A 23,727-nucleotide genomic window follows, 5' to 3' on the forward strand; every position below is an offset into this window, starting at 1 on the left:
TACATTTTGAAATAAACACATGAATGATTATAATACATAAAATATAATAATGTGAAAATTATCTATCAGGATGATGCTCTCTCACAAAAATATAACCAAACACCCTCAGTTCGTGTATGGATCCTGATTGTTTTTAAGATGAGCAAACTAGAGACGTGAAAACACCTTTGCACTGTGGGTACGTGGGTTGCAGACAACAGATACTCCATGTTCTGCATTCAGAAAGGTCAACAGAGCTGAGTCCGGGCTGCACATGTGTGACTTAGTGAGCCCCGCTGTGTGGGAAATCCGCTAAGAAAGCGCACACACTGTGATCAATGAGCTGACCTGCTGGTGTAGAGAGGTTGTTGGTGGCCAGTGTTAGAGCCCAGCAGAGAGTTTTCCATTTCATTTCTTAGTCAGTGACTTTCTCAAGTTAGTATGTATTAAATCTTCCAACTTGGTTCTGAGCTAGCCCTGTAGGGTATTTTGCTGCTTCCCTTTGATGTATTTTATAAGATCATTTAGGATATATAAATATAAAATTAATATGTATTCTTAAAGGTTCAGTTCAACATTTGACAATGAAAAGCTTTGTAACTATTTGATGACATCATTATCTAATTAGCATGTCCCTGTTTTTCTGTTTCTGCAGGTTTTCAATTGAGAAGGGGATTGCTGGCCAAGTGGCAAGGACAGGGGAAGTCCTGAACATTCCCGACGCTTACGCAGACCCGCGTTTTAACAGGTGAGAGGGGAGTTTGGCCCTTGTCATTTCTCCCTTGGGGTTCCCTGGCTGAACCCTCTTTGATGGGGTCTGTTGTCCCAGCCTGTTATCAGTGGTCAGAGCATGGTCTGAGGCTATTCATACATCAGCGTTCCCTGCTGGGGCCTGACAGACTCAAGTGACAGAGCTATCACTTCTCCTGGTGGCTGTCACGATTTCATCACACTGTGTGCTGTCTCAGTGTGCACACGCCTGCCACACGGGAATAAGGAATTGGGTTTTAAATCGTCCTGTCTGGTTTGTTGAGTTAGGCCCTGTCCTGCATCCACTATAGACAGAACTGGTGTCAGTTACTTGATCTCTCTGTGCCTCAGAGTCATCCTCTTTGAAATGGGTGTGAAAACGCCTACTTGTAATTGCTTCTTAGCACTGCAGATAGATCATTCTCGTAAGAGCTCGGGAAACTTTGCTACACACAATACAGGGATTGAGTAAGCCACCCAACTGGGATATAGTTACAGTGTGATATTAAAATGGCCATTGAGAACTTTTTAGGCATCTCGGATTCTGGAGAACTTGACATCATAGTATATGCACATTTTCTATCTCTTGAAATTAGAAGTCACAAGGTAGATGCCGAGACTGTTAGATGACAATGGTGTTTAGTTGATACATACTCATGCTGTTAGACACGCAGGACCGCATCTAGAACCACAGCGGGATGCTAGTGATGCTCTGCCGACAGGCCGAGACTACTAATAACCTTCCATTTCCCCAGACAAGCTTGCTTGTCCTTACATTGCTCAAATACAGAAATTATTGGTTGTCATTTAAAAATCTTTATGTGAAATTGGGGAGTCAGACTATTGGAAAAAGAAAAAAAAAAAGCAGCCATCAGATTGAGGGGGACCCTGGCAAAGCATGTGACATCATCATCTTAGTATCTAGATTGCATGAGACCTCCCCATAAAGGGCAGAGTCTGTGGGGTGCTTCACCAGAAAGGACGCATTCATGGCCACTCAGCGTATGGAGAGTAAACAGGGCCCAGCGTCTTCTAGTGTACACCAGAAGGGCAAGAGGCTTTCTAAAGCAGGTGGGAGGGGCTAGGATTGTTCAGTGAGTGGGACCCTCCCACTTTGCTGGTGGGAGTAGATCAGACAGCCCCTTGGGGAAACGGCAGTACAGTTTTGACCATGAGTGATCCTCCAGTCTACCCTACTCCTACACATACACCAGAGGAAATGAAATCATTTGTCTACAGAGAGACTCAGGCGCAAATTTTCCCAACAGTTTTACTTATAAGAGCCGGTAACTAGCTACTAACCAGGGACATTGTCCAGTAAGTGGCGAATGTATACATGAAATGCGCCATCAGTAGAGACCTGGATGGTTTATAAACATAACGGGTAGACAATGGAAGCCAGGCACTGTGGACTCATGCACGCCCCCGGGCTGGTTCTGTGAGTGGTTCTGGGCAACCCAAAGCATTTCCTCAGATCAGGAATCAGCAAACCCTCCGCTCTGAAGGGATGCTAGTGAGGGGTTTTGGTTCATGATGAGTGTGGCTGTGTACCACTTGGGTGATAGGCATGGTTGCAGAGTCCTGCTCTAAACCTTAATGTGAATATTCCCATTTAAAATAGCAAGTTACCAGTCGCATAAATATGACCAGGTTAAGAGGAAGACACTGTTTGCCAGACTTCCCGCACTCTCTCCTGAATCACCTACCTTGTCTGTTTACTTAATGATCCCGATGCGGAAAGCCCAGTCAATAGGCCAGGAACCTCCAGTAGAAAACCATTGTAAACAAGATTGAACAAGCTTGGATCTTCGTGAAAATGTTTCAACAAAACGCTTTCATTTTTTCAACATCTTGAATCCTCAGTGCCATTCCAATACACACACACACACACACACAAAGCTACAGGAGCTATGTTGAGATTCATGGTGATTGGCATTGTCTTTACCACTGGTCTTTCATGCTGGTGACAGAGCTGTCCCTTCTATTTCCACAGGGAAGTCGACTTGTACACGGGCTACACCACCCGGAACATTCTGTGCATGCCCATCGTGAGCCGCGGCAGCGTGATCGGCGTGGTGCAGATGGTAAACAAGATCAGCGGCAGTGCCTTCTCCAAGACGGACGAGAACAACTTCAAGATGTTTGCCGTCTTCTGTGCTCTGGCCTTGCACTGTGCTAACGTAAGCATGCTTCTGGACTCCGGCGCAGCCTTTGCGCCCAGGCTGCTTGCTTTTGTTCATGTCTGTTTCCTGCTCATGCCTGCTTTACAAAGTACCTCACAGTGCCTGAAGAAAACTATCTCCTGAGGCTGTGAGCGGATCTCAAGGTGTGAGCTTGTTCAGAAAGAATTGTTCATGTACTGACGGAACGTGAAGCACTGGCCTTGCGGCTCATGTCTGCTGGGAGAGGGGAAATGTTGCCTAGTATTTGTCATACAGGTAGACTAGGGCGTATTTGCTAGGCGGGAGCAGCTACTCATGCCTCCCCGCTGGCCAGGGAAGGTCTACTTGTGAGGAAACTCAGGGTTCAGTTGAATGAGTGCATGTAACCATCATGAATGACACCCTCTAGTCTTCTTGGCCACTCTGTCCTGTTCCTGAGGAATAAAATGAGGCTTAGTTTATGCTCTGAAATTTATCCTCTATCTTCTATGTTGCTATATTTTAAATGGGTTGGGCATGTAGTGATCCATAAACTAATAATCCTATAATGGTATTTGGTGCTGCAATTAGGGAAATTGTGGACCTCTTACTGAGCAGTCTGACCAGCAGGACTTAGTAGGATACCACTTTAGTAACTTAGAATGGGATTGAGTCGTTGGGGCATCTCACCTCACCCAGACATGCCGGCCTCCCAAAGTGGCAGGTTCTCTCTGCCTCCGCAACCCAGCACAGTTCACACCCTCTGCTCCTAGGATGGGGCAGCTTGCCTTCAAGGAAAATGAAGGCTATATACCAGAGTGGCCACAATCCATTTTGATTTATATTGCCAAGATGCTTCTCCTTACTAAAAACTTAAAAACACACACACACATTACTTTTGAGGTCTTTTTCAACTCTGAAATATGAGAGCAGTGTGAAGCTCCATCTCTCCTCTCCTCTTGGCCTGCCAAGGCTCTCACTGGCCGTGTCTCACATCAGAGAGAAGAGCACTTCCGGATGCCTCTCAAAGCATCCTCATAGACCAAATGGAGCAGAGCTCTTGCTGTGGGCTCCTTGGAGCCCAACTCTGAGCCTTTGCAGCTGTGGGAGGGAAGCTCCAGGGCCCGAGTGTGGACATGGCTCCTGGGCTCTCCTGGTGCTTTCTGAGCCAGTTAGCCTTGCTGTGTTGAGCATGTTGTCAGTAGGAACGCTACCTTGCTGCATGCCTGCCCCAAGCAGGTAACCGGACAATGTCAGCTCCCTCCCTCCCCCCTCCCCTGAAAGTTTCACTTCTTTCTGAAGAACACTCGTGTTTATTAAGATCATAGATATGAAATGACTTTGTGAGGTGTAAAGCAGCCTGCAGTGGTTGGCTCTCACTAAGTCTAGATGCATGCAATCCTGGGAACTCAGAGGAGGTTTGCTCCTGAACGAAGAACCCATAGCCCCATAGTGGCTTCTAACCCGTGTGTGTGTGTGTGTGTGTGTGTGGTTTGTAGCCAGGTTTTGGATTGTGGTACTTGTACATGAGAAGAGGCAGGCCGCAGGACCATGCTAACACTAAACATGCTTTTATTCCCTTTAGTTTATCTTGGGTGTATCAGGCTCCATCCTGCTAATGGAATCAAAGGGCATGTCTGGTCAGCAGCAACTACATTTCATCTCTCGAGCTAACTGATCATTAAAAGTACTTCCAGGGGAAAACAACCATTTTGAAAGGCTAGGAGTCTTTGAAATTAGTAGAATCAATTAGTTTTCACAAGCCTTGTGGCTTTAAAGAAGGCTTTCAGTGAAAGAGTTGAGCATGGGCCTGGAACAGGGAGGCCCTGAGAATAGACTGACTTTGTGCCTTTTGGGTCAATCAATTCTCTATACCTTGGAGGTATGGGGAAATCACCTTTGTGCTGGGGAGATACCACGTGATGGGCATTGTTCTGGACACTTGACATATAAAAACCCCACCTCACAACCATCATGTACGTGACTCCACCATACTAAGAGAAGCTGGGTACGTGCAGTTTGTATTTGAACAAGGTATCTGAGGCAGCAGGGCAAGTGTGGGACAGAGGGATGAATGACAGGCACCCTCTGTCCTCAAGTTCCACACCTTGTATTCGGCACAGCCCTTTACCCAGCATCCTGTAGGAAGACCAACATCAGGGAGTGATGTTAAGGGCTGAAAAGTTGGCTCTGGGAGACACCAAGCCCTACAGCCTGAGTTCTGTCACTGGAGCCCACATGAGGGTAGGGTGGGGAGAAATGACTCTTACAAGTGCTCAAGTTGTCCTCAGACCTCCACAGGTGTACCAAGGTACACACACACACATACCCCAACCAAAAGGAATAAATAAATAAATAAATGCAAAGAAAGGAGTGACATTATGTACCACATAAAATATGTAGCACGTGGCCTTTACCAGGGTTTAGTAGAGTTCTCTAGAGACAGAATGGATAAGGAGCACAAAGTGACAGCTATTGCCTGAGAGACGGGACTTGGCAGAACTGGTTTAGGCAATGATAGTGGCTGTGCAGTCCCAGGACAGCCTTGCATAAGCTGCAGATCTCAAGGAGCGCAGGCCAAGTTCAAAGGACTCAGAACCAAGGACAGTGATGGCGTGACTCTCAGTCTAGCTGGAGGCCTGAGAACTTGAGGGCTGCAGTTGTTAGTGCTGGAGTCCACAGCCTGGAACCCGGAGCTGTGGTGTCCAAAGACCCAATAGAATCTCTGAGAGGGAGCTAGAGAGGAGGGAAGATGGGGTCAGAAGGGGGATGGAAGGAGGTTCTGAGGCAGTTCATTTGGGTGAGTGGATCTTCTGAGAACAGCACCCATCTCCAGACGCACCCTCAAGGACTCACTGACCAGAAATGCCTTCCAAGTCCTGGCTATCCCATGGGTTAAGGTGACACTCCACCCTAACTACCACAGTGCTTATAGGCGATTTTTACAGAAGTGGGCATGGTTAGAATAACCATGGTTCAGAATAAGCCTTCATAAACAGCATAGAAAACAGGACAGAGGTAAAAAAGACTTCGGAATGGAGAGACAGTTTGACAGTCTGGATGAACTTAATATAATAATGTAAGTTAAGTATAGAAGCTAGCCTGGCTGCTGTGTGGAGTTTTAAAGAATCCTCTATACCCTCAGCAAAGGCTTCAGAGAAATGCCTGTGGTCGATCTTATGCTATAACTTAATAAAGCTGGCTTCTAACGTGCAAACTTTGTCAGTGGTGTGATGGCACACATGGATAGGCACAGACTCACCGTCAGGCACACCCTTGTCAGTGCTGTGATGGCAAACACAGACAGGCACAGACTCATAGCCAGGCACAAACAGATAGGCACAGACTCATAGCCAAGCACACACAGATAGACACAGACTCATAGCCAGGTGTAGTGATGAGGCAGGCTGGCCTGCTTTTTGTCCCGCCCGGCTCCCGCCTGGCTAGCTTTACACTAGAAATAACAACACGGAAACTGTATTCTTTTAAACACTGCCTGGCCCATTATATCTAGCCTCTTCTTGGCTAACTTTCACATCTTGACTAACCCATTTCTAATAATCTGTGTAGCACCACGAAGTGGTGGCTTACCGGGAAGGATTCAGCATGTCTGACCTGGCGGCTGGCTCCATTGCTTCTGACCTCACTTCCCTTCTTCCCAGCATTCTATTCTGTCTACTCCACCCACCTATGTTCTGACCTGTCAGGCCAAGCAGTTTCTTTATTAATTAACCAATGAAAGCAACAGATAGACATATGACCTTCCCACATCAGCCAGGCACACACGGATAGGCACAGACTCACAGCCGGGCACACCCTTGTCAGTGCTGTGATGCCAAACATGGATAGGCACAGACTCATAGCCAGGCACACACAGATAGACACAGACTCACGGCCAGGCACACCCTTGTCAGTGACAAACACGTATAGGCACAGACTCATGGGCAGGCATTATCCACAAAATCTAGACCCAAATCCCTAGATATTCACAGATTGCAAACAATCACACACCCTTCTCCAAATTTGTCAGGACAGAGAAATCAAGTGTGAGTTGGGTTCTGATGTTTCATCTCTAAACTATAACATGTATGGCAAGTGTTAGCAGGTATTCATTCTATACATAGGAGTTGAGTACTCATCCATTTTAGACATGATGCTAGGGACAGTCACCAGCCCCTGAATCTCGGGAAATAAATCCACCCCCTCCCCATGTATGTGTATGTGTGTGTGTGTTTTAAGGGTCACTAGACTCCAAAGCCTGGACGATGGTCCAGTCTGTGTCTTTATATCTGCTAACAGTCTCTAGCGCCTGAAGCCTAGCCACAGTTACATCCCATAGGTTTACACCATTGTATGTGAGTGTCACCTGCTACTGAACGCAGGGCAGCTTTCCATTCCTTAATTGATCTGTGAGGGGTTTCCACAGCACACACTTTGTGGTGGTTGTGGCTTTTCCTTCAGGTGTCGTTCTCTTTGTCCTGCCGGTCATTCTCTGATCACTTTCTGAATTCTCAGTGTGTGCTGTATCACTCAAGATGAGACAGCTCTCCCCTTCAATGCTTGCTTTGTGGCCTTAGTTAACTTAGCCAAAGCCTCTGAGCCTCGGTTTCCTCAACGGGCAAGTGGTGCTATAGCGTCCCCTAGGATTGGCCTTAGTACTGTAGATGCTGATGTCTGGCTTCTTAGTCTCCAGCAGATCCAGTCTGCTCCTGTTGCTTTCTAGTCTAAGCGACTCTGGTACCATATCTTAGGAAATATCACTGCAGATGGTTTTATGGAATACGGATTCATTCTTTAATGGCAGCCGGACAGGCTAGGCTAAACTGCCTTTCAGGAAGATGGAGGCTGGAGGCTGAGATTGAGGATCTGCTGGAAAATATCACGAGAAAGGTTGCAGAAGGACTGTTGATATCCGTTCCAAGACGAAACACTTCCAGGAGGGAAGTCAGCAGTTGCCTCTGTATTCATGCTTTGTCTTGGTTTCAGATCAAGGGCAGGGTGTGCAGGAAGTTCTCACACATGCCCTACCCGGTCCGAGCAGGAGAGGAACAGTTCTCTTTCTGGCGCTACACTCAAAATGTGCTGGGGCCTGACATTAGGAAAGACATTTCAGATCCTCCCGCCCAGGTGAAGATGAGAAATATCCCAGTTGTCTGACTTTGTACCATGGCCGTGTCCACGAACCAGAGGCTGTGAGCTTCAGGAGAGAACGCCGGGTTCTGTGGGTTGGGGCAGCGTCGTTCCGTTTCTGGGGCATCCCTCCTTGGCTTGTCTCCTTACTTCCTGTATTTCCTACTTACTTTTCCATCCATTTGCTCCTTCCAGTTTATCTTGGATAATTGCTGTGGGCATTCTGTTCCCAGGACTGCTTCTTTATTCTTGCATGTACCCCAGGCCCTGACTCTTTGGAGCCCTTTGGAAAGTCCTATGCGTACGGGAGTAGCATAAGCTTCAGAACCCCAGCTTCCTGTTGTCTTATCTAGGTCTCCACACCCTCATTGCCCGAGGACGGTTTTGCATCCCGAGCTCCATGCAGCGGCAGCTCTTTCTGCATGTCACTTGTTCTGCTGGGGACTTCATTCCCAGAGCCCCACAGCCACCTCTGCTGGTGTGGGGTTCCTTTGGCCTGCTGTGGCACAAGTTTCTCATTCTGTACAGGATATGTCTGGTCTTAAGATTTGTGAAGAGAATCCGTTTCGTATCAATAATGATATCATTTAATGCTATTGAAAAATAATGTACTGAAAATACCTATTTTAGCCGGGCGGTGGTGGCGCACGCCTTTAATCCCAGCACTCGGGAGGCAGAGGCAGGCGGATCTCTGTGAGTTCGAGACCAGCCTGGTCTACAAGAGCTAGTTCCAGGACAGGCTCCAAAACCACAGAGAAACCCTGTCTCGAAAAACCAAAAAAAAAAAAAAAAAAGAAAATACCTATTTTAAGAAATATTTACTATCATTTGAAATGCAAATTCAATCAATGGGAGAGAGAGCGTGCTTAACTTATATTAGTGAATGTGGTTTGAATCTCAGACCTCCCCAGAGTTAATCTAACAGTAACGTGGCATGACCCAGGCCTAGCAGTGAGTCCTTGGTATGGTGTTTCCTATGTCTGTAGTGTATTTCCCACTACAGGCAAATGCTGGCTCCCCACAGGAAGTATTAGACAGGAAGTGGGAGGCGCAGTAGGCTCCTGTCTGATGGTACAGGACATCACTGTTATGCAGGAGTTGTTAGACTCCTCTTGACCATCATTAGAGGAGGATACAGCAGTCCTGGGGAGTGAACGGCATGCGGAGCTGAGAGTCATCTGAGACCAATACAGAATCTTAACAGCTTCTGGCACTAAGACCGGAACTGTCACCAGCCAGTGACATCAGCCCTTCCCAGCCCCCTGTGATTGGTTGGTCACTAAAGTGCACTCACTTCACAGGTGGGGACCTGGGTAAAAGAACTGAGGGTCCTGCCTACATGATTGCAGTCAGTTAACGGCAAAGATATTCTACTCAGGGAGATGACTCCAGAGCTCACACTCTCTAGAACTGCTCCTCCCTGAGGTGACGAGGGGTCTACTATGATCACTGAAGACTTGGTGCCTTCTAATTTGCCCGTCTGTGAGCACCACAGGACTGTCATGAGGGTTTAGCACATAGATGGTTAGCTCCGAACAGCAAACAGCCAATGGTTTCTTTCTGCTAAGAAGCCAGGTTCCAAGTTATAAAGCATAAAGGTTGTACTTTTAGTTTATGGTAGAGCGAGGCCACACTCACATTCTCAGGTTGTCTCAGATTGGGGTTGTGAGGACCCGTGCCTGTCCCCTGTCCTGGTTCTGAGGACCTGTACCTGTCCACTGTCCTGGTTCTGAGGACCTGTACCTGTCTCCTGTCCTGGTTCTGAGGACCTGTGCCTGTCCCCTGTCCTGGTTCTGAGGACCTGTGCCTGTCCCCCGTCCTGGTTCTGATGGGTCATCTGTGCAGACTTCCGTGTTAGTCCAACAGCCGTTGATGCTTCTTAAAGTGTCTTCTGCTATGACAGGTTCCAAGATTCCCAGTGATTATGTAGACAGCTGATGGAGCACTGAAGAGACATACAGTCGTCTGTCTTCCTTAGTTCACAATGAGGGCCTGGATTATATCATTCCCTGATGTTCACATCGAAGGCTATAAGATGTATACAATCCCCAAAACTTACTTATTTCTGCATGACATTAAACTCATTTATGTTGTAGTTAATTTTAGAGTAAGCACAACATAAAATGAGTAAAAATATAAATAAAATCATATGCTCTAATGTATTGACCATTATAGCTTTTTAAATGAAAAAGATGACAGAAATCTTCAACCAGATTGCAACTCACCAGTTTGTAAGAGACAGTGGCAGAAACAGGAGTTTAACTCCTAGGTTGTGACCCAGTGCAGCTGCCTTTACCTGCCTCCCCAATATGGAATCACAGTGGGCTACAGGGCATGCCAAACTGTGCCAGACACTGACAGTCCCAGCAATGTTGCCCTTCCTGCCCAAGCCTGGGTCATCTCTAGGCCCAACAGTCAGGAGGAGTTCATGAGATTTGGGAGGAAGTGAAGGGAGCATTTGCTTGAGTTTTCCAGTGAATGATGTGGGCGGAGCATCATGCTATGCTCTTTGGCCTTTAGAAGAGCTAGCTCTCCCGAAGCTCACATGCAGCGCGGTCCTGTCCTGTCCAGGGTGGCGGCTGTTCTGTGACACCTAGGAGGAGGCAGTGGGCTGCGCAGCAGCTGGTGTTGGTAGACACTGTTGGAAGCTCCCCTTCAGCCTCGCTTTCACCCATGTCCCCTTTCTGCTGCCCATGGGTGTGCGGTTTGTCCGCACTGCCTGGGCCATGTGTTGGCTTTTTACATTATTCACACATTTCCTTGACAAAAAAAGACATGTTTCAAATTTGCTGTCCTCTCCTGACAAATGAGCCAATATTTTGACATTTAAAAGATAATATTTAAAGGAATAAGCAATATTTCAGAAGTTTCTGGCACCATTAATACCAATGAGAAAATATTTAGTTGTTCCAAAAAAAGGCAGAACACTCCCCCCTCTCCCCTTCTCTCTCTCTCCCACTTTCCTCTCTCCTTTCTCCTCTGTCTCTCTCTGTCTCTCTCTCTCTCTCTTTTCTAATTCTGTAATGCAGCATGGGCAGGTACTTTCCAGGCTCCATCCATTTAGTGTTCGGTAAACCTCATATATCTGGATGGATATCTTGTTATCTAGATTTGGAGATTTTTCTTTTATGATTTTATTGAAAATATTTTCTGTGCCTTTGGCATGGAGTTCTTCTCCATCCATAACCGTGATTCCTAGGTTTGATCTGTTCATGGTGTCCCAAGTGTCTCATGTGTTCTGTTACATGTTCTTTGTTTTCACCTTACCGTTCTCCTTGACCGAATAACCCCATCCCTCCCCCCTTTCTCCAGGATTCCCAGTCTGTGCAGCACACAAGCTGTGCTCTCAGCGAGCTTCTCATTTTGCTTGTTGAATGTCTCATTTCCAGCTCTATTTCACTTTTATTTTTCTGCAGTGTTTCTCTCCCTTTATTGAATTCTAATTTTGCATCTTGAATTGACTTACTTTTTTCCCTAAGCTGCTTGTTTGTGTTCTACTAGAATTCATTCAGAGATTTATTCCTGTCTTCTTTAGATTCATTTAGACATTTTTGTTCTCATCAAATTCACGGACATAGTTATGATTGTTCTATTTGTTTTGGCTTCTTGGTGATTTATTCCAAGTGGTTCTCATTAAGGACCATTGCAATGGGATTGATACGTTTGGGGGCAGACATATGGCCTTGATTTTTGCTGTCACATTTTGTGTTGTGTTTTGTGCATCTAGAACTTGGTCAGTCACATCTTTGGCATGAACTGCTGGCCCAGTTTTATCAACTGGACATTTGGGTCTGACTTTGGTGTTATCATGTCTTAGCGAAGTTAGAGTCTACTAGGTGATACTCAGATGTGTGGTGTGAATATCTTGGGCAGTCTTAGCTAGGCTAGCTGTTTTGTGTGCAGAAAATTCACAGGTTATTGATGGGCAAGACCTAGTGTCTCCAGTCTCCGACCTTAGCCAGATGCTGTGGCTGTCCAAGTTCCCTCATCACAGTAGGAACCTAAGGATATATAAGGACCTGGAGTTGTGGTTTTGTGGCCTTAGACAGGTGCTGCTGATGCCAGTCTGAGGCTGGGGAGAGGGTCCTGGGGCATGTGTCTCTGATCTAACCCAGGTCTCAGCCAAGCTTGGGATGGGATAGGAGGAAGTCTGTCTGTGGTCAGGTGTCTGTGACTTCATAGAGATGCTGCTCACAGTGGTAGCCTAGGCCTGGGAGGACACTGCTTCGTGTAAATTTTACGGGACATTATGACAGAAGTGCTTTCAGAATCATTTCAGAAATTGATGAGAATTCTGTACCAACTACAAGCCAAAAGTAATTGAATAATTTTTTTAAAAATGAAACTTGTCAGCCACTCACACAGCAGCGGTCTTTATACAACACAATCTATAATATGCTAATGTGGTAGTGACATACCGCAATGCCTCAAACATTGTCTTTTCTTCCCATCATTAATATATCGTGTTTCTATGAGAGCAGATGTGCCATCACACACAGAGCAAAGTATGTTCTTGTTGTGTTGGGAGCCAAGACTCCAGTGAGGTTGTGTGATGCTTCCCAGGGAAATTCATTAAGAAGCACCTCAGATTCAGAGGCATTCGAATCATAATGGAATTTTCCACTGCTGTGTTTTATAACAGCATATTGTGTGTTACAGCTACACTCAATTACTTGACCCCATATGGGGTCACATCCCACAGTCTCCAGAGCTGTGTGGTCCAGCAGAGATTGCTAAGAACTGTGCCAAGTAGTTTTAAATCATGATATAAAAGACATACTGATCCTTGATGCCTCTCATCACCATTCATATCATTACCTAGATGTAGTAAGGAGGCCGCACGTCCATTTCCTGGTTGCCCAGACTCCCAAAATAACCACACAGAAACTGTATTAATTAAAGCACTGCTTGGCCAATTATTTAAGCATATTGCTAGCTAACTCTTACATCTTAAATTAACCCATCTCCATTATTTTATATTTTACCACGAGGCTCGTGGCCTACCAGCAAGGTTTCAGCACGTCTGTCTCTGGCAACAGCTCCATGGCTTCTCTTCACTCCATCTCCTTCCTCCCAGCATTCAGTTTAGTCTTTCCCACCTACATAAGTTCTTCCCTAGCAACAGGTCAAGGCAGTTTCTTTATTCACCAATGATATTCACAGCATACACAGGGGAATCCCACACCACCTAGATGATGAACATAACCTCGAGTATAGAAAGCAAGCTGCCCTATACTCGTTTTCCACCCAAGTGTGATGTATTGGAAAGCTATTAATCACACACAGTAACTTTTGTAAAGGGTTCGCTTCTCCACATATTCTCACAGAGTTACAAATTCACACATGTAAACATTGTCCTTTTTACTGGCTCCATTGCTTTTTAAATTTTATCTCACAATATTTTATATTGGTGTATAAATATTTGTAAAACTATATTTGCACACATATAAGTACACATGGTCTTACTAATGCAACAGGACAGGAAGCTGCTCTTGCTTTATGTTCAAGTCCCCTCCCCACCTCTCTCTCAAGAAGAGTCACCGGCACATGCTGGAGGCAAGCACTCAGAACCACCTATGTGCCAAGCCCTCAATTGTCCATTAGTGTAGTTCCCCGTTCATGTGTCTACCCCACAGGCATAATATTGTGCATCATAAAAACATGTTACAGGTTTGGATTCATTGCTCCCAATGTTGGCAAAACCCCAAATTCACTTAAGAAAAGAAAAAAAAATGCAGTTAAATCAGGGAAAGAAATACAGTCCTCTCAAAAAAGCCAGTTTGGGTATTCTGGGTGACATGTAACTATCAACGTGTTTGTTTTAACAGGTATAGAAGGGGCATAGATCTTAGTCATTTGTTTACGATAATACACGCACATTTGATTTTTAACTCTTTTATTACTAACATAAAAATGTAATAGAGGACATTATAGAAAAGATAGATGGTGATGTGCGGTGAGAAGGTATTTGTTAAGGAAGATGTAACTCAGACAAGTGCTGTCCCTTCAAGGTTGTGTGTGTACACAGCTCCAGTGTGTCTCAACTGTGAGCCTCAGAGAATCTCCCGATGCCAAGACCCAGTCCCTCACTCACACCCCTCTTGCCTTGCAGATGTACCACAGGATCCGCCACTCAGAGTGCATCTACAGGGTTACCATGGAGAAGCTGTCCTACCACAGCATCTGTACCTCAGAGGAGTGGCAAGGCCTCATGCAATTCAACCTGCCTCCACGCATCTGCAGAGAGATCGAGCTGTGAGCTTCTCATGCTGTTTCCACTGAACTAAAACCAAGCCGATGGCGGAGTCAGAACCACGGTTACCGTGGGATTGTCCTGTGTGGTTTAACACGGTGCTCCTTCTGCTTGCCTTAAGTAACAGCTCTGAAAGTGAAACCCTGTGTAGTGGCCCAAGCCTGCAACACCAGTGCTTGGGAGGCGGAGGCAGCAGGTTCAGAGCTCCAGGCCAGCCAGGGGTGTACAGTGAGTCCTTGTCACAGAGCTAAATTTGAAACCAGTAACCTAAATGCTGACATTTCTTCTTACTCTGTCATATATTCCAAATGGCATATGAAGGAATTTAGTAATAATTTGTTTCATCTTTGCACGTTTGTTCTCCAGTGTGTGGCTAACACACTTTAAGTCTAGAGAAGCAGGGCCTTGTGGTGCTTGTGTGCCTGTGGCAGCCACCCTGTCCCTAAACTGGCGTTCACCTTATGATTGGAAGCATATGCCTTTGCCACACCGCTTACCCTGGTTGGGGGTTAGTGATTACATTAGTAAACAAGAACACAGTTCTTGTGTGGTGACCAGTGGTTACAGGTATTGAATTCATGTTTCAGCTTAGATGGAAGGCTGTTACTGATAAGGTCCTTTGGATGATATATATTATACACATACACACACACACATACACACACATATATCAATTGCCCTGGTGACACCTGTGTCCCCTGGACGGTATGCTATGTATATATTAGGGTCAGTTACCCTGGTGGCACCTGTGTCCCCTGGACGGTGTGCTATGTATATATTAGGGTCAGTTACCCTGGTGGCACCTGTGTCCCCTGGACGGTATGCTATGTATATATTAGGGTCAGTTACCCTGGTGGCACCTGTGTCCCCTGGACGGTGTGCTATGTATATATTAGGGTCAGTTACCCTGGTGGCACCTGTGTCCCCTGGACGGTGTGCTATGTATATATTAGGGTCAGTTACCCTGGTGGCACCTGTGTCCCCTGGATGGTGTGCTATGTATATATTAGGGTCAGTTACCCTGGTGGCACCTGTGTCCGCTGTTTTAACAGAAGACTCTGTAGGGTCCCGTAGGAACCTGTCAGGTATGGCAGGGACGGCAGAGGCGGGGGCAGATCACCATGTCCTTTGAACACTGGGGCGGATGAGAGGGTATATTGATTTCCATGCCTGCCGTGTTCATCTCGATTACACCTGATGATCTGCTACTCTCCTCCCTCCTCCCGTTTCAGATTCCACTTTGACATCGGTCCTTTCGAGAGCATGTGGCCTGGGATCTTTGTCTACATGATCCACCAGTCTTGCGGGACATCCTGGTATGCGCGACCTATGCAAATCCTTTCGAACGTGGGGGTGACCTACTTAGCCCTCCTGTACCTAACCAGGTTCTTTGTATAGTGACGGGAAACTATGACATTTTAATAGACATTCAAATACAAATCGACTGAGCTTATTGTACAAATATGCAGCTTTTCCAAATGCTCCAGGGACTGTCAACTTCCTGGCCTCTTTGTCTGTAGCCATAGCAGACAGCTGTCTAGGCTTTGTCCTGGACACAGGTAACCTAGATGTAATGCTAGCATGTCTTCTCACTGTCACACATTCCAAGTGGCATTTAGTGTCATTTAGGCTGTGCAGTGGGAGAGGCAGGATCTCCACTTAAAGCAGTGCGTTGGAATACCACCTGCCTGTAGCATCCTCTTTGAGGTCCACATGTATCTGTTAGGTGAGGCATAAAGGAGACGTCTCTCAGGGACTGTGACAGAGACCACAGGCTGTTAGCCCCCTCCATCTGCCCTGTCCAGCGTAGTTCCGTGACTTTGTGTGTGATGGTTTACCTCTTACTCACACAGGTCCAAAGTGCAAGGATTGCATTCGCTTGTTTTCCGTATGTTGAGGTTTGCGCTATCCTGTGTGCAGAGACCTTTAGTTTCTCTGGAATGACACTGTCCGTCTTCTTCAGCTATGGGTCTTCTCTGCTTTTATTAGTAGCAGCTTCAGGACTGGCAGCTCCAGTTGTTGCATAGACAGTTGAGGGCGTGGCTGGAAGTCATTAGAAGCTGGACCTTTCCCTTCAGGGACGGTGAAAGATTTAATGAGGGACACACAAGCTGAGCATACTCCAAGCTTTATGAACTCTTTGTCTTTTAATCTGCCTGAGATATATTTTGAGAGTTGTTGGGTCTCAATTAAGAAAAAATAATAATCCAGAGACTGGGTATACAATAACATGAGTGTCCTCCTCTTTCATGTACTGTGTGAAGAGATTTGGGTGTGGCTATTTTCCGCTTGTAACATGAGCATACCTTAATGCCCTGTATTCACCCTGAAAGCCTAGTCAGGTGCAGAGTTTTGTAATATGTGCTGGCATTTGTGGGTCTGAGTGTGCCTCTTAGAGGCCAGGAGGATGCTGTACGTGGATGTCTGAGCCCTCTGGAGCACAGGCAATGCTTGTAAACACAAGGAGCTCATAGAGAGTAAGCAGGGTAGACGGCAAGCTGACTAGCAGAATGGGCCTATCAGAGTTGGGCTTGGTTCTTCTGCTGCTTTCTGGCCTTAGAAGGAACAAGGAGTGGAAGAGACTACAGCCAGGAGGGAACCCATAGGTATGAGAGGGGGTCCACAGGTGTGTGAGGGGGTCCACAGGTGTGTGAGGGGGCCCACAGGTGTGTGAGGGGGTCCACAGGTGTGAGAGGGGGTCCACAGGTGTGTGAGGGGGCCCACAGGTGTGTGAGGGGGCCTACAGGTGTCTGGGGTGATCTACAGGTGTGTGAGGGAGCCCATAGGTGTGTGAGGGAGCCTACAGGTGTGTGAGGAGGCCTACAGGTGTATGAGGGGGCCCATAGGTGTATGAGGGGGCCTACAGGTGTGTGAGGGGGCCTACAGGTGTGTGAGGGGGCCTACATGTGTATGAGGGGGCCCATAGGTATATGAGGGGGCCTATAGGTGTGTGAGGGAATCTACAGAAGTGTGGGGAAGCCCATTGGTGTGTGAAGGAGTTCAGAGGTGTGTGGAGGATTCTAAGGTGTGTGAGATGTGTGTGGAGGATTCTAAGGTGAGTGAGGGATTCTACAAGTGTGTGAGGGGATCCACAGGTATGTGAGGAGATTTACAGATATGCAGGAGAGTCTACAGGCATGTAAGGGAGTTCATGAATGTGTGAGGTAATCCACAGATGTATGGGAGAGCCTACAGGTGTTTGAAGGATCCCACAAGTATGTGAGAGATCCCACAGGTGTGTGAGGGATCCCACAGGTGTGTGAAGGAGTCCACAAATGTGAGAGGGAGCTCACAGGTGTGTGAGGGATCCCACAGGTGTGTGAGGGAGCCCACACGTGTGAGAGGGAGCCCACAGCTGTGTGAGGGAGCCCACAGGTGTGTGAGGGAGCCCACAGGTGTGTGAGGGAGTCCACAGGTGTGTGAGGGAGCCCACAGGTGTGTGAAGGAGTTCACAGGTGTGAGAGGGAGCCTACAGGTTTATGAGAATCCCACAGATGTGTGAGGGATCCCACAGGCGTGTGAGTGAGTCCACGGGTGTTTGAGCAATCCCACAGGTGTGTGAGCAATCCCACAGGTGTGTGAGCAATCCCACAGGTGTGTGAAGGATCCCACAGGTGTGTGAGGGAGCAGCTAGTGCACACATCAGCCAGATGCTCTCCTGGATGTGTTGCGCTATGCTGGTCTCGTCATAGTCATGACAGTCTCTTCTCCACACAGCTTTGAACTTGAAAAATTGTGTCGTTTTATCATGTCTGTGAAAAAGAACTACCGGCGGGTTCCTTACCACAACTGGAAGCATGCAGTCACGGTGGCACACTGCATGTATGCCATACTTCAGAACAACTACGGCCTCTTCACAGACCTCGAGGTGGGTGTGCACATCCATCAGAAAACGTCAGTGATGTGATGCCTACGTCCAAGGGAGTTTATGGCATGAACTTAGCATCAGCACCCAGACACATATTACACTTGATTGTAAATGTTGATCTAGAAATTTAACTGTGAAGTGTGTGTGTATGTGTCCTTTCTTCTTTATTAAAGCTGACAGGTCCTGCATGTATTTAACTGAGTGAATATTTCTTTTTTTTGTTTTTGTTTTGTTTTTTGAGACAGGGTTTTTCTGTGTATTCCTGGCTGTCCTGGAACTCAGTTTGTAGACCAGTGTTGGGATTAAAGGCATGCACCACTACCACCCAGCTAGAGTGAATTTTTCTTGTTGCTCATATGCCCTGGCTAACATAGACTTACCTGGATGATTTAAGAACACCAAGCACGTGGCGTAGTTAAGACATTAGTGATATCCGGTCTCCTCCAGCCTAAGGAAACAGGCTTTGAGGTACACAACCAGCTTCCCAGGCTTCACAATTCCAGAATCACAAATATCACCCATTCAGTGACCATAGCACACTCCCAGCCAAGTGCTGAGTGACAAGAATTAGTGCCCAGGTACCAGTGACACTGACCCCACTAGACAACCAGACTTTGAGCACATCCCTTTGGGCTCCCAGCCTGGTGGTGTCAGTGACACCACAGACCCAGGCCTCTTTGCTTCCTGCAAAGCAGTGCCACACTTCTGACTATAAAGGACAACACCACCACCTATAACACATGGTCACATTCAAACACAGATCCATCCTATGCCCTTGCCACCCTGTCAGACCAAAGTCATAGTTGAACCAGAAACCGTGGAAGGTGGATTCCAGAAGTGGAATAAAGTACCACCTCAAACAGCAAAAAGCAGGGCTGGGAGGGTGGCTCAGGAGGTGAAAGTCGGCTGTGGAAGCCTGAGGTCCCACACAAGCTGTGGGCATGGCCATGCACAGTTTAACCCAGCACTGTGGGAGGCAGAGACAGGAGGATTGCTAGGGTTTCCTGGCCACCAGCCTAGGTCCAGGTCGGGTGAGAGACCCCATCATTAAGAAATAAAGCAAGAAGTAATAGATCAGGGTGTAAACAGAGACTCGGCTTTGCTTTTCTGGCCGCCCAGGCCCGAATAATCACACATGATCTGTATTAATTACAACACTGGTTGGCCTGTTAGCTCAGCTTCCTATTAACTAACTCTTACATCTTAAATTAGCCCATTTGTGTTATTTTACCATGAAGCTCATGGTTTGTTGCCTCTTGGTTCTTGGGAGGCTACATGGTATCTCCCTGACTTTGCCTTTTTTCATCCGCTATCTCTGCTTGGATTTCCCATCTTGCCCTGCCATAGGCCAAAGGAATTTCTTTATTAACCAATGGTAATAAAACATATTTGCAGCAAACAGAGGGGAATCCCACATCAGCAGGGCATCCAATGTCCTCCCCTAGCCTTTACATAGACACACAAATGTGTGTGTCCCCCTTGCACATCTGCTGTTGTCTCACACACAGGCACGAAAAGCAATAAACTAGTCATAGTTGTTGCTCTTTTGTTGCCTAAAATAATCTTTAGTTTTAGCAAAACTTAACAAGATATTGTTGACTTTAATATATTTGAAAGACTCAAATGAAGCATGCTTTCTGTTCGTTGACTAAGTTTCTATCCTACTGAAATTTGCATTCTATTTGCGGAGACTTTCAGCTTTCCCCATTTAACTCCTTTCACAGTGGCGCAGCTGTCCTAGGGTCACGGTGACTGCCGCTCCCTCACCTGGCTTTGGGAACCTCTTTCCACCCTTTCCTTGGAGCTGGAGTTCAGAATTGCCCAGACTCCTGCCTCCTCTGTTCTCACCGAGTTTTGGAGAATTTCGCCATTTCCTTTCTCCATCCAAGGCCAGTTTGAGACTCAGACAGCAGCCTTCCCAATTTTGACTCTCCGGTCACCGCTGTCATCCTTGGCCTGGATCGTGACGGTCTACTCACCTGCGCCACCTGCAGGATTCCCCACTCCCGGGATGCCTGAAAACCGCATCCAGACTCTGCTGACACTTTTAACACTTCTGTCACTATCCTGCTCTCACCCTCCTCTGCCTTCCCTTGATTATTGCAAACAGTTTTCTAAAGCTACCAGTTAGATGCAGAGATGGCAATCCCGGAGTCCCCTCATTCTGCTCCTTGTCATTTAGAATATGACACTGTGTGAGGACCCTGTGCCCTGCCCTAGGTCTCCAGCGTGCTCCTGACCCGACTCAGGCGTGCTCTTCGACCATGATCTTAAGCCCCATCTTGCCTCCTCCCTTCTTCTCACAGGGCTCTGTTGCTGTCTGGCTCTTGCTGGGTCTGGCCCAGGCTGCTCTCTTCAGTATAAGTTTACCTCCCTTTGGTTTCATAGCATTTTTCTCATTCCAGTACAGTGTGCTGTTTTCATTTGTCCTGTGTTTGCATGTGGTGTGTATTGGCTGAGAATGGCAATGGCCTTATTAGAACAAGGAGAACCCAAGCTGCCTGCCCCGTGCAGGACTGAGCTTGCCAGTGAGGCTTTAGTGCATTTGATAGCTCCTGCCCCTTCTCCAGAGTTCAAGAGGAAAACGCATTTGACTTGTCAAGTTCACATGCAGAAAAACAAAGAACAGGATCCCCCAAAAGTGTGTGATTCCAAAGATTCCTATGAATTTGTATGTATCAGTGGCAGAAATGAATATAATGTGAATGTAACCTGGGAGTCTCCCAGGTGTCCCCTTGCCATGTTTTAAACATGTCCACATTCTGTTGTCTCTTCAAGCGCAAAGGCCTGCTAATCGCATGCCTGTGTCATGACCTGGACCACAGGGGCTTCAGTAATAGCTACCTTCAGAAATTCGACCACCCCCTGGCAGCACTGTACTCCACTTCCACCATGGAGCAGCACCACTTCTCCCAGACAGTGTCCATCCTGCAGGTAAGGTGCCAAGCTGCGGTGCTGGCGGGGGTGGTCTACGCAATGCGCTGTGCAGGCGGCAGCTGCAGTCTACTGTGCTGTCTTATCTTTAACCCAATTGCAAGTAGTTTTTTAGGATGTAGCATCCAAGATTGGTGTCTCTATATCCCATAGCCAGTGTGTGGTATCCTCTGTCGGAGGCCATAGAAATATATAGCATATGACAATTGATAAATTCAGATGTCAGCCCACCAGAAGGTTGAGTCTGATGGAGGCTAATCCTGCCCAGGCAAGGCCTGTAGGATCATAGACTCTGGAAACTGCTGCTCACTCTTGCTAGAGCAGCTTGGTGTCTCCCCAACTCCTGCCCTGTAGTGTGTCATCTCACGCGATGTGTATGTGAGACCTTATGGGCACATATATCCGCGGATGGTCAGGAAGATGACTTTTCACTTAGCTATATAATTTTTGGTGGATAGAATATGTTCTGGGACATGCTTCATACTTTGTCCCATGAGGACTGTGGACACGGAAAAGCCTGCTTTGTTGTTTTTTTGCTCAGACTAACTGCACACAATTTGACCTCAAAGCAATTTAAACTAGATGAAAAGCCTTTTGTCAACAGATCATAAGTTTAAACCTTTACAGCTATGAACAAGGTCAGACTTGCAGATGTCTAACCAGGTTGCTATACAAGTCACCCTAAGAAAAGCATGTCAATTCTTCACTTGCTAAGTCTGTTGACAATACACCTATGTCTCAGAGTTTGTCACTGGGCACCAGGCTGGGATTAAAGGCATGCGCCACCACTGCCTGGCAACCACAGCAATTCTTATAAAGGAAAGCATCCAATTGGCACTGGCTGACAGTTTCAGAGGGTCAGTCCGTTATCATCATGGCAGGGGACATGGTGGTGTGTGGCCAACATGGTGCTGGAGAGGCAGCTGAGAGTTTTACATATGGATTCAGGAGACAGGCAGCAGGAGAGAGAAAGACACTGGGACAGGCTTGGGCTTCTGAAACCCTAGAGTCCACCCCCGTGGTACACTTCCTCCAACAAGGCCACACTTACTCCAATAACATCACACCTCCTAATAGTGCCACTCCCTGGGAGCCTGTGGGGACCATTCATTCAAACCATCACACTTTGCTTTGGGCTAGCCCTTGACTTCTTCCATACCCTTGTGCTCCTCCATGCCTAAGACTTTGCACCCCAGCACCCGACTTTGGTTTAATCCGCAGCCTGCTCTCCCACCATCTATGAATACATGCCCCCACCCATGACCCTTTTCTAATTTCCTGGTTTCCATTTGGCGCCCAAGTCTTTTGTAGATGGCTTCTGCCTACAGTAGAGCCACAGTGTCTACTACCCATGTGCAATCCCAATTTATACTCTTGGCTGCAGCCAGGGTGTCCTGTTTTTTTGGCTTGGTGTAGGCATTCCTTCCCTACACCATGGTAATGTCATGTCATGATACCCCCACATAGTACGGAGGCACAGCCTTATACCCTTTTTAGTTACTGCTGAGTTCCTCAGTGTTCACACCTCTTGGGTTTCTTTTTTGCCTCTTGAGGTTTTCTCTTTCAATTGGGTACTCCTGCACATTCAGCGACTATGCCTAACGTGTCTGCTTCTTGTGAGCTCCAGGAAAGTGGGTTGCTAGTTAGAGTGTGACCTGAAGTGGTTGAGTGTATAGATGGTTGTCTAAGCGTGACTTTCAATATGGTATAAAATTAGTAGTATTCACAGGTCCGAAAGAAAAAGCTGCTGGTAACTTCAGTACCTTATATTTCCTATGTCCATCACTATAAAAACACACGGAAATAAGGCATAGTAAAGCCACTTGTGTTTTGTGGGACCAAGTGGTATCCTATAGATAAAATCATCCACATAAGCAATTGCTCTATCATGACAACGAAACAGTCCCTTTGTTTCCCCAAACTTGTCATTGGGGTGACATTTGGCACTGTTGTCCGTACTGTTTCCAGTTAGGGAAAGATGCCTTGAGGCTAGGTGTGCTGCTAGTGGTGGTTTTCCTCTGGTCTCTCTGTAGCTGGAAGGGCACAACATCTTCTCCACCCTAAGCTCCAGCGAGTACGAGCAGGTGCTGGAGATCATCCGCAAAGCCATCATCGCCACTGACCTCGCCCTGTACTTTGGGAACAGGAAGCAGTTGGAGGAGATGTACCAGACGGGGTCGCTGAACCTCCACAACCAGTCGCATCGGTAAGGACAGCTTGGCCGAGGCTATGAGCCTGATGTGTGAGCCAAGAACTGTAATTTGGTGTGCGAGCACGTGTGTGTTCAGCGGAGAACACACGGAAGGCATGCCTCTACTGAAGTGCATTTTGGTGGTAGGTCTACTGTTTTTCCAGGGGATGGTTTGCAGAGTGGGCTCAGCTTCAGGCCCAGTATGGTGTGAGCCACTCATCTGCCTCAGATTCCATGTTGTGATTATGTGTATCCAGTCAGCCTCTCCTCCGTGAGGCCATCTTTATCCTAAGGTGCAAGGACAGCTACTTACTGGTTCCGTCCCTGTCACTTCTGGGATCCTTCCAGACCTGGTCTTAGATTTCTTTCTAGAGGGTGGTCTCTGCCTTTGGGGCTCTTAGCAAATGGGTAGAACTGGAGCCCGGCTCGCAGGAGTGAAGGATGTCTTTATAACGATGTGTGTGCCTCAGCTCAACAGCAG

At 47.0% G+C, this 23,727-nt stretch overlaps 1 protein-coding gene across 10 annotated transcripts in view; it reads left to right on the plus strand.

Moving 5' to 3' along the window:
* Positions 1 to 23,727, plus strand: part of Pde10a (phosphodiesterase 10A) — a 437,195-nt gene that overhangs the window by 395,266 nt on the left and 18,202 nt on the right. For all 10 annotated transcript variants that reach the window (XR_009055987.1, XM_057754784.1, XM_057754804.1 and 7 more), the window contains 7 exons: positions 635 to 727; positions 2,723 to 2,909; positions 14,113 to 14,255; positions 15,486 to 15,569; positions 17,971 to 18,121; positions 20,900 to 21,055; positions 23,089 to 23,261. Coding sequence is in view for 9 of the 10 variants with exons in the window: in XM_057754784.1 (XP_057610767.1) it covers positions 635 to 727; positions 2,723 to 2,909; positions 14,113 to 14,255; positions 15,486 to 15,569; positions 17,971 to 18,121; positions 20,900 to 21,055; positions 23,089 to 23,261 (987 nt within the window). In the remaining variant the exon portion in view is untranslated. The remainder of the gene's footprint in view (positions 1 to 634; positions 728 to 2,722; positions 2,910 to 14,112; positions 14,256 to 15,485; positions 15,570 to 17,970; positions 18,122 to 20,899; positions 21,056 to 23,088; positions 23,262 to 23,727) is intronic.

The sequence above is a fragment of the Chionomys nivalis genome, chromosome 2 (assembly GCF_950005125.1).
Source record: "Chionomys nivalis chromosome 2, mChiNiv1.1, whole genome shotgun sequence".
Lineage (NCBI taxonomy): Eukaryota > Metazoa > Chordata > Mammalia > Rodentia > Cricetidae > Chionomys > Chionomys nivalis.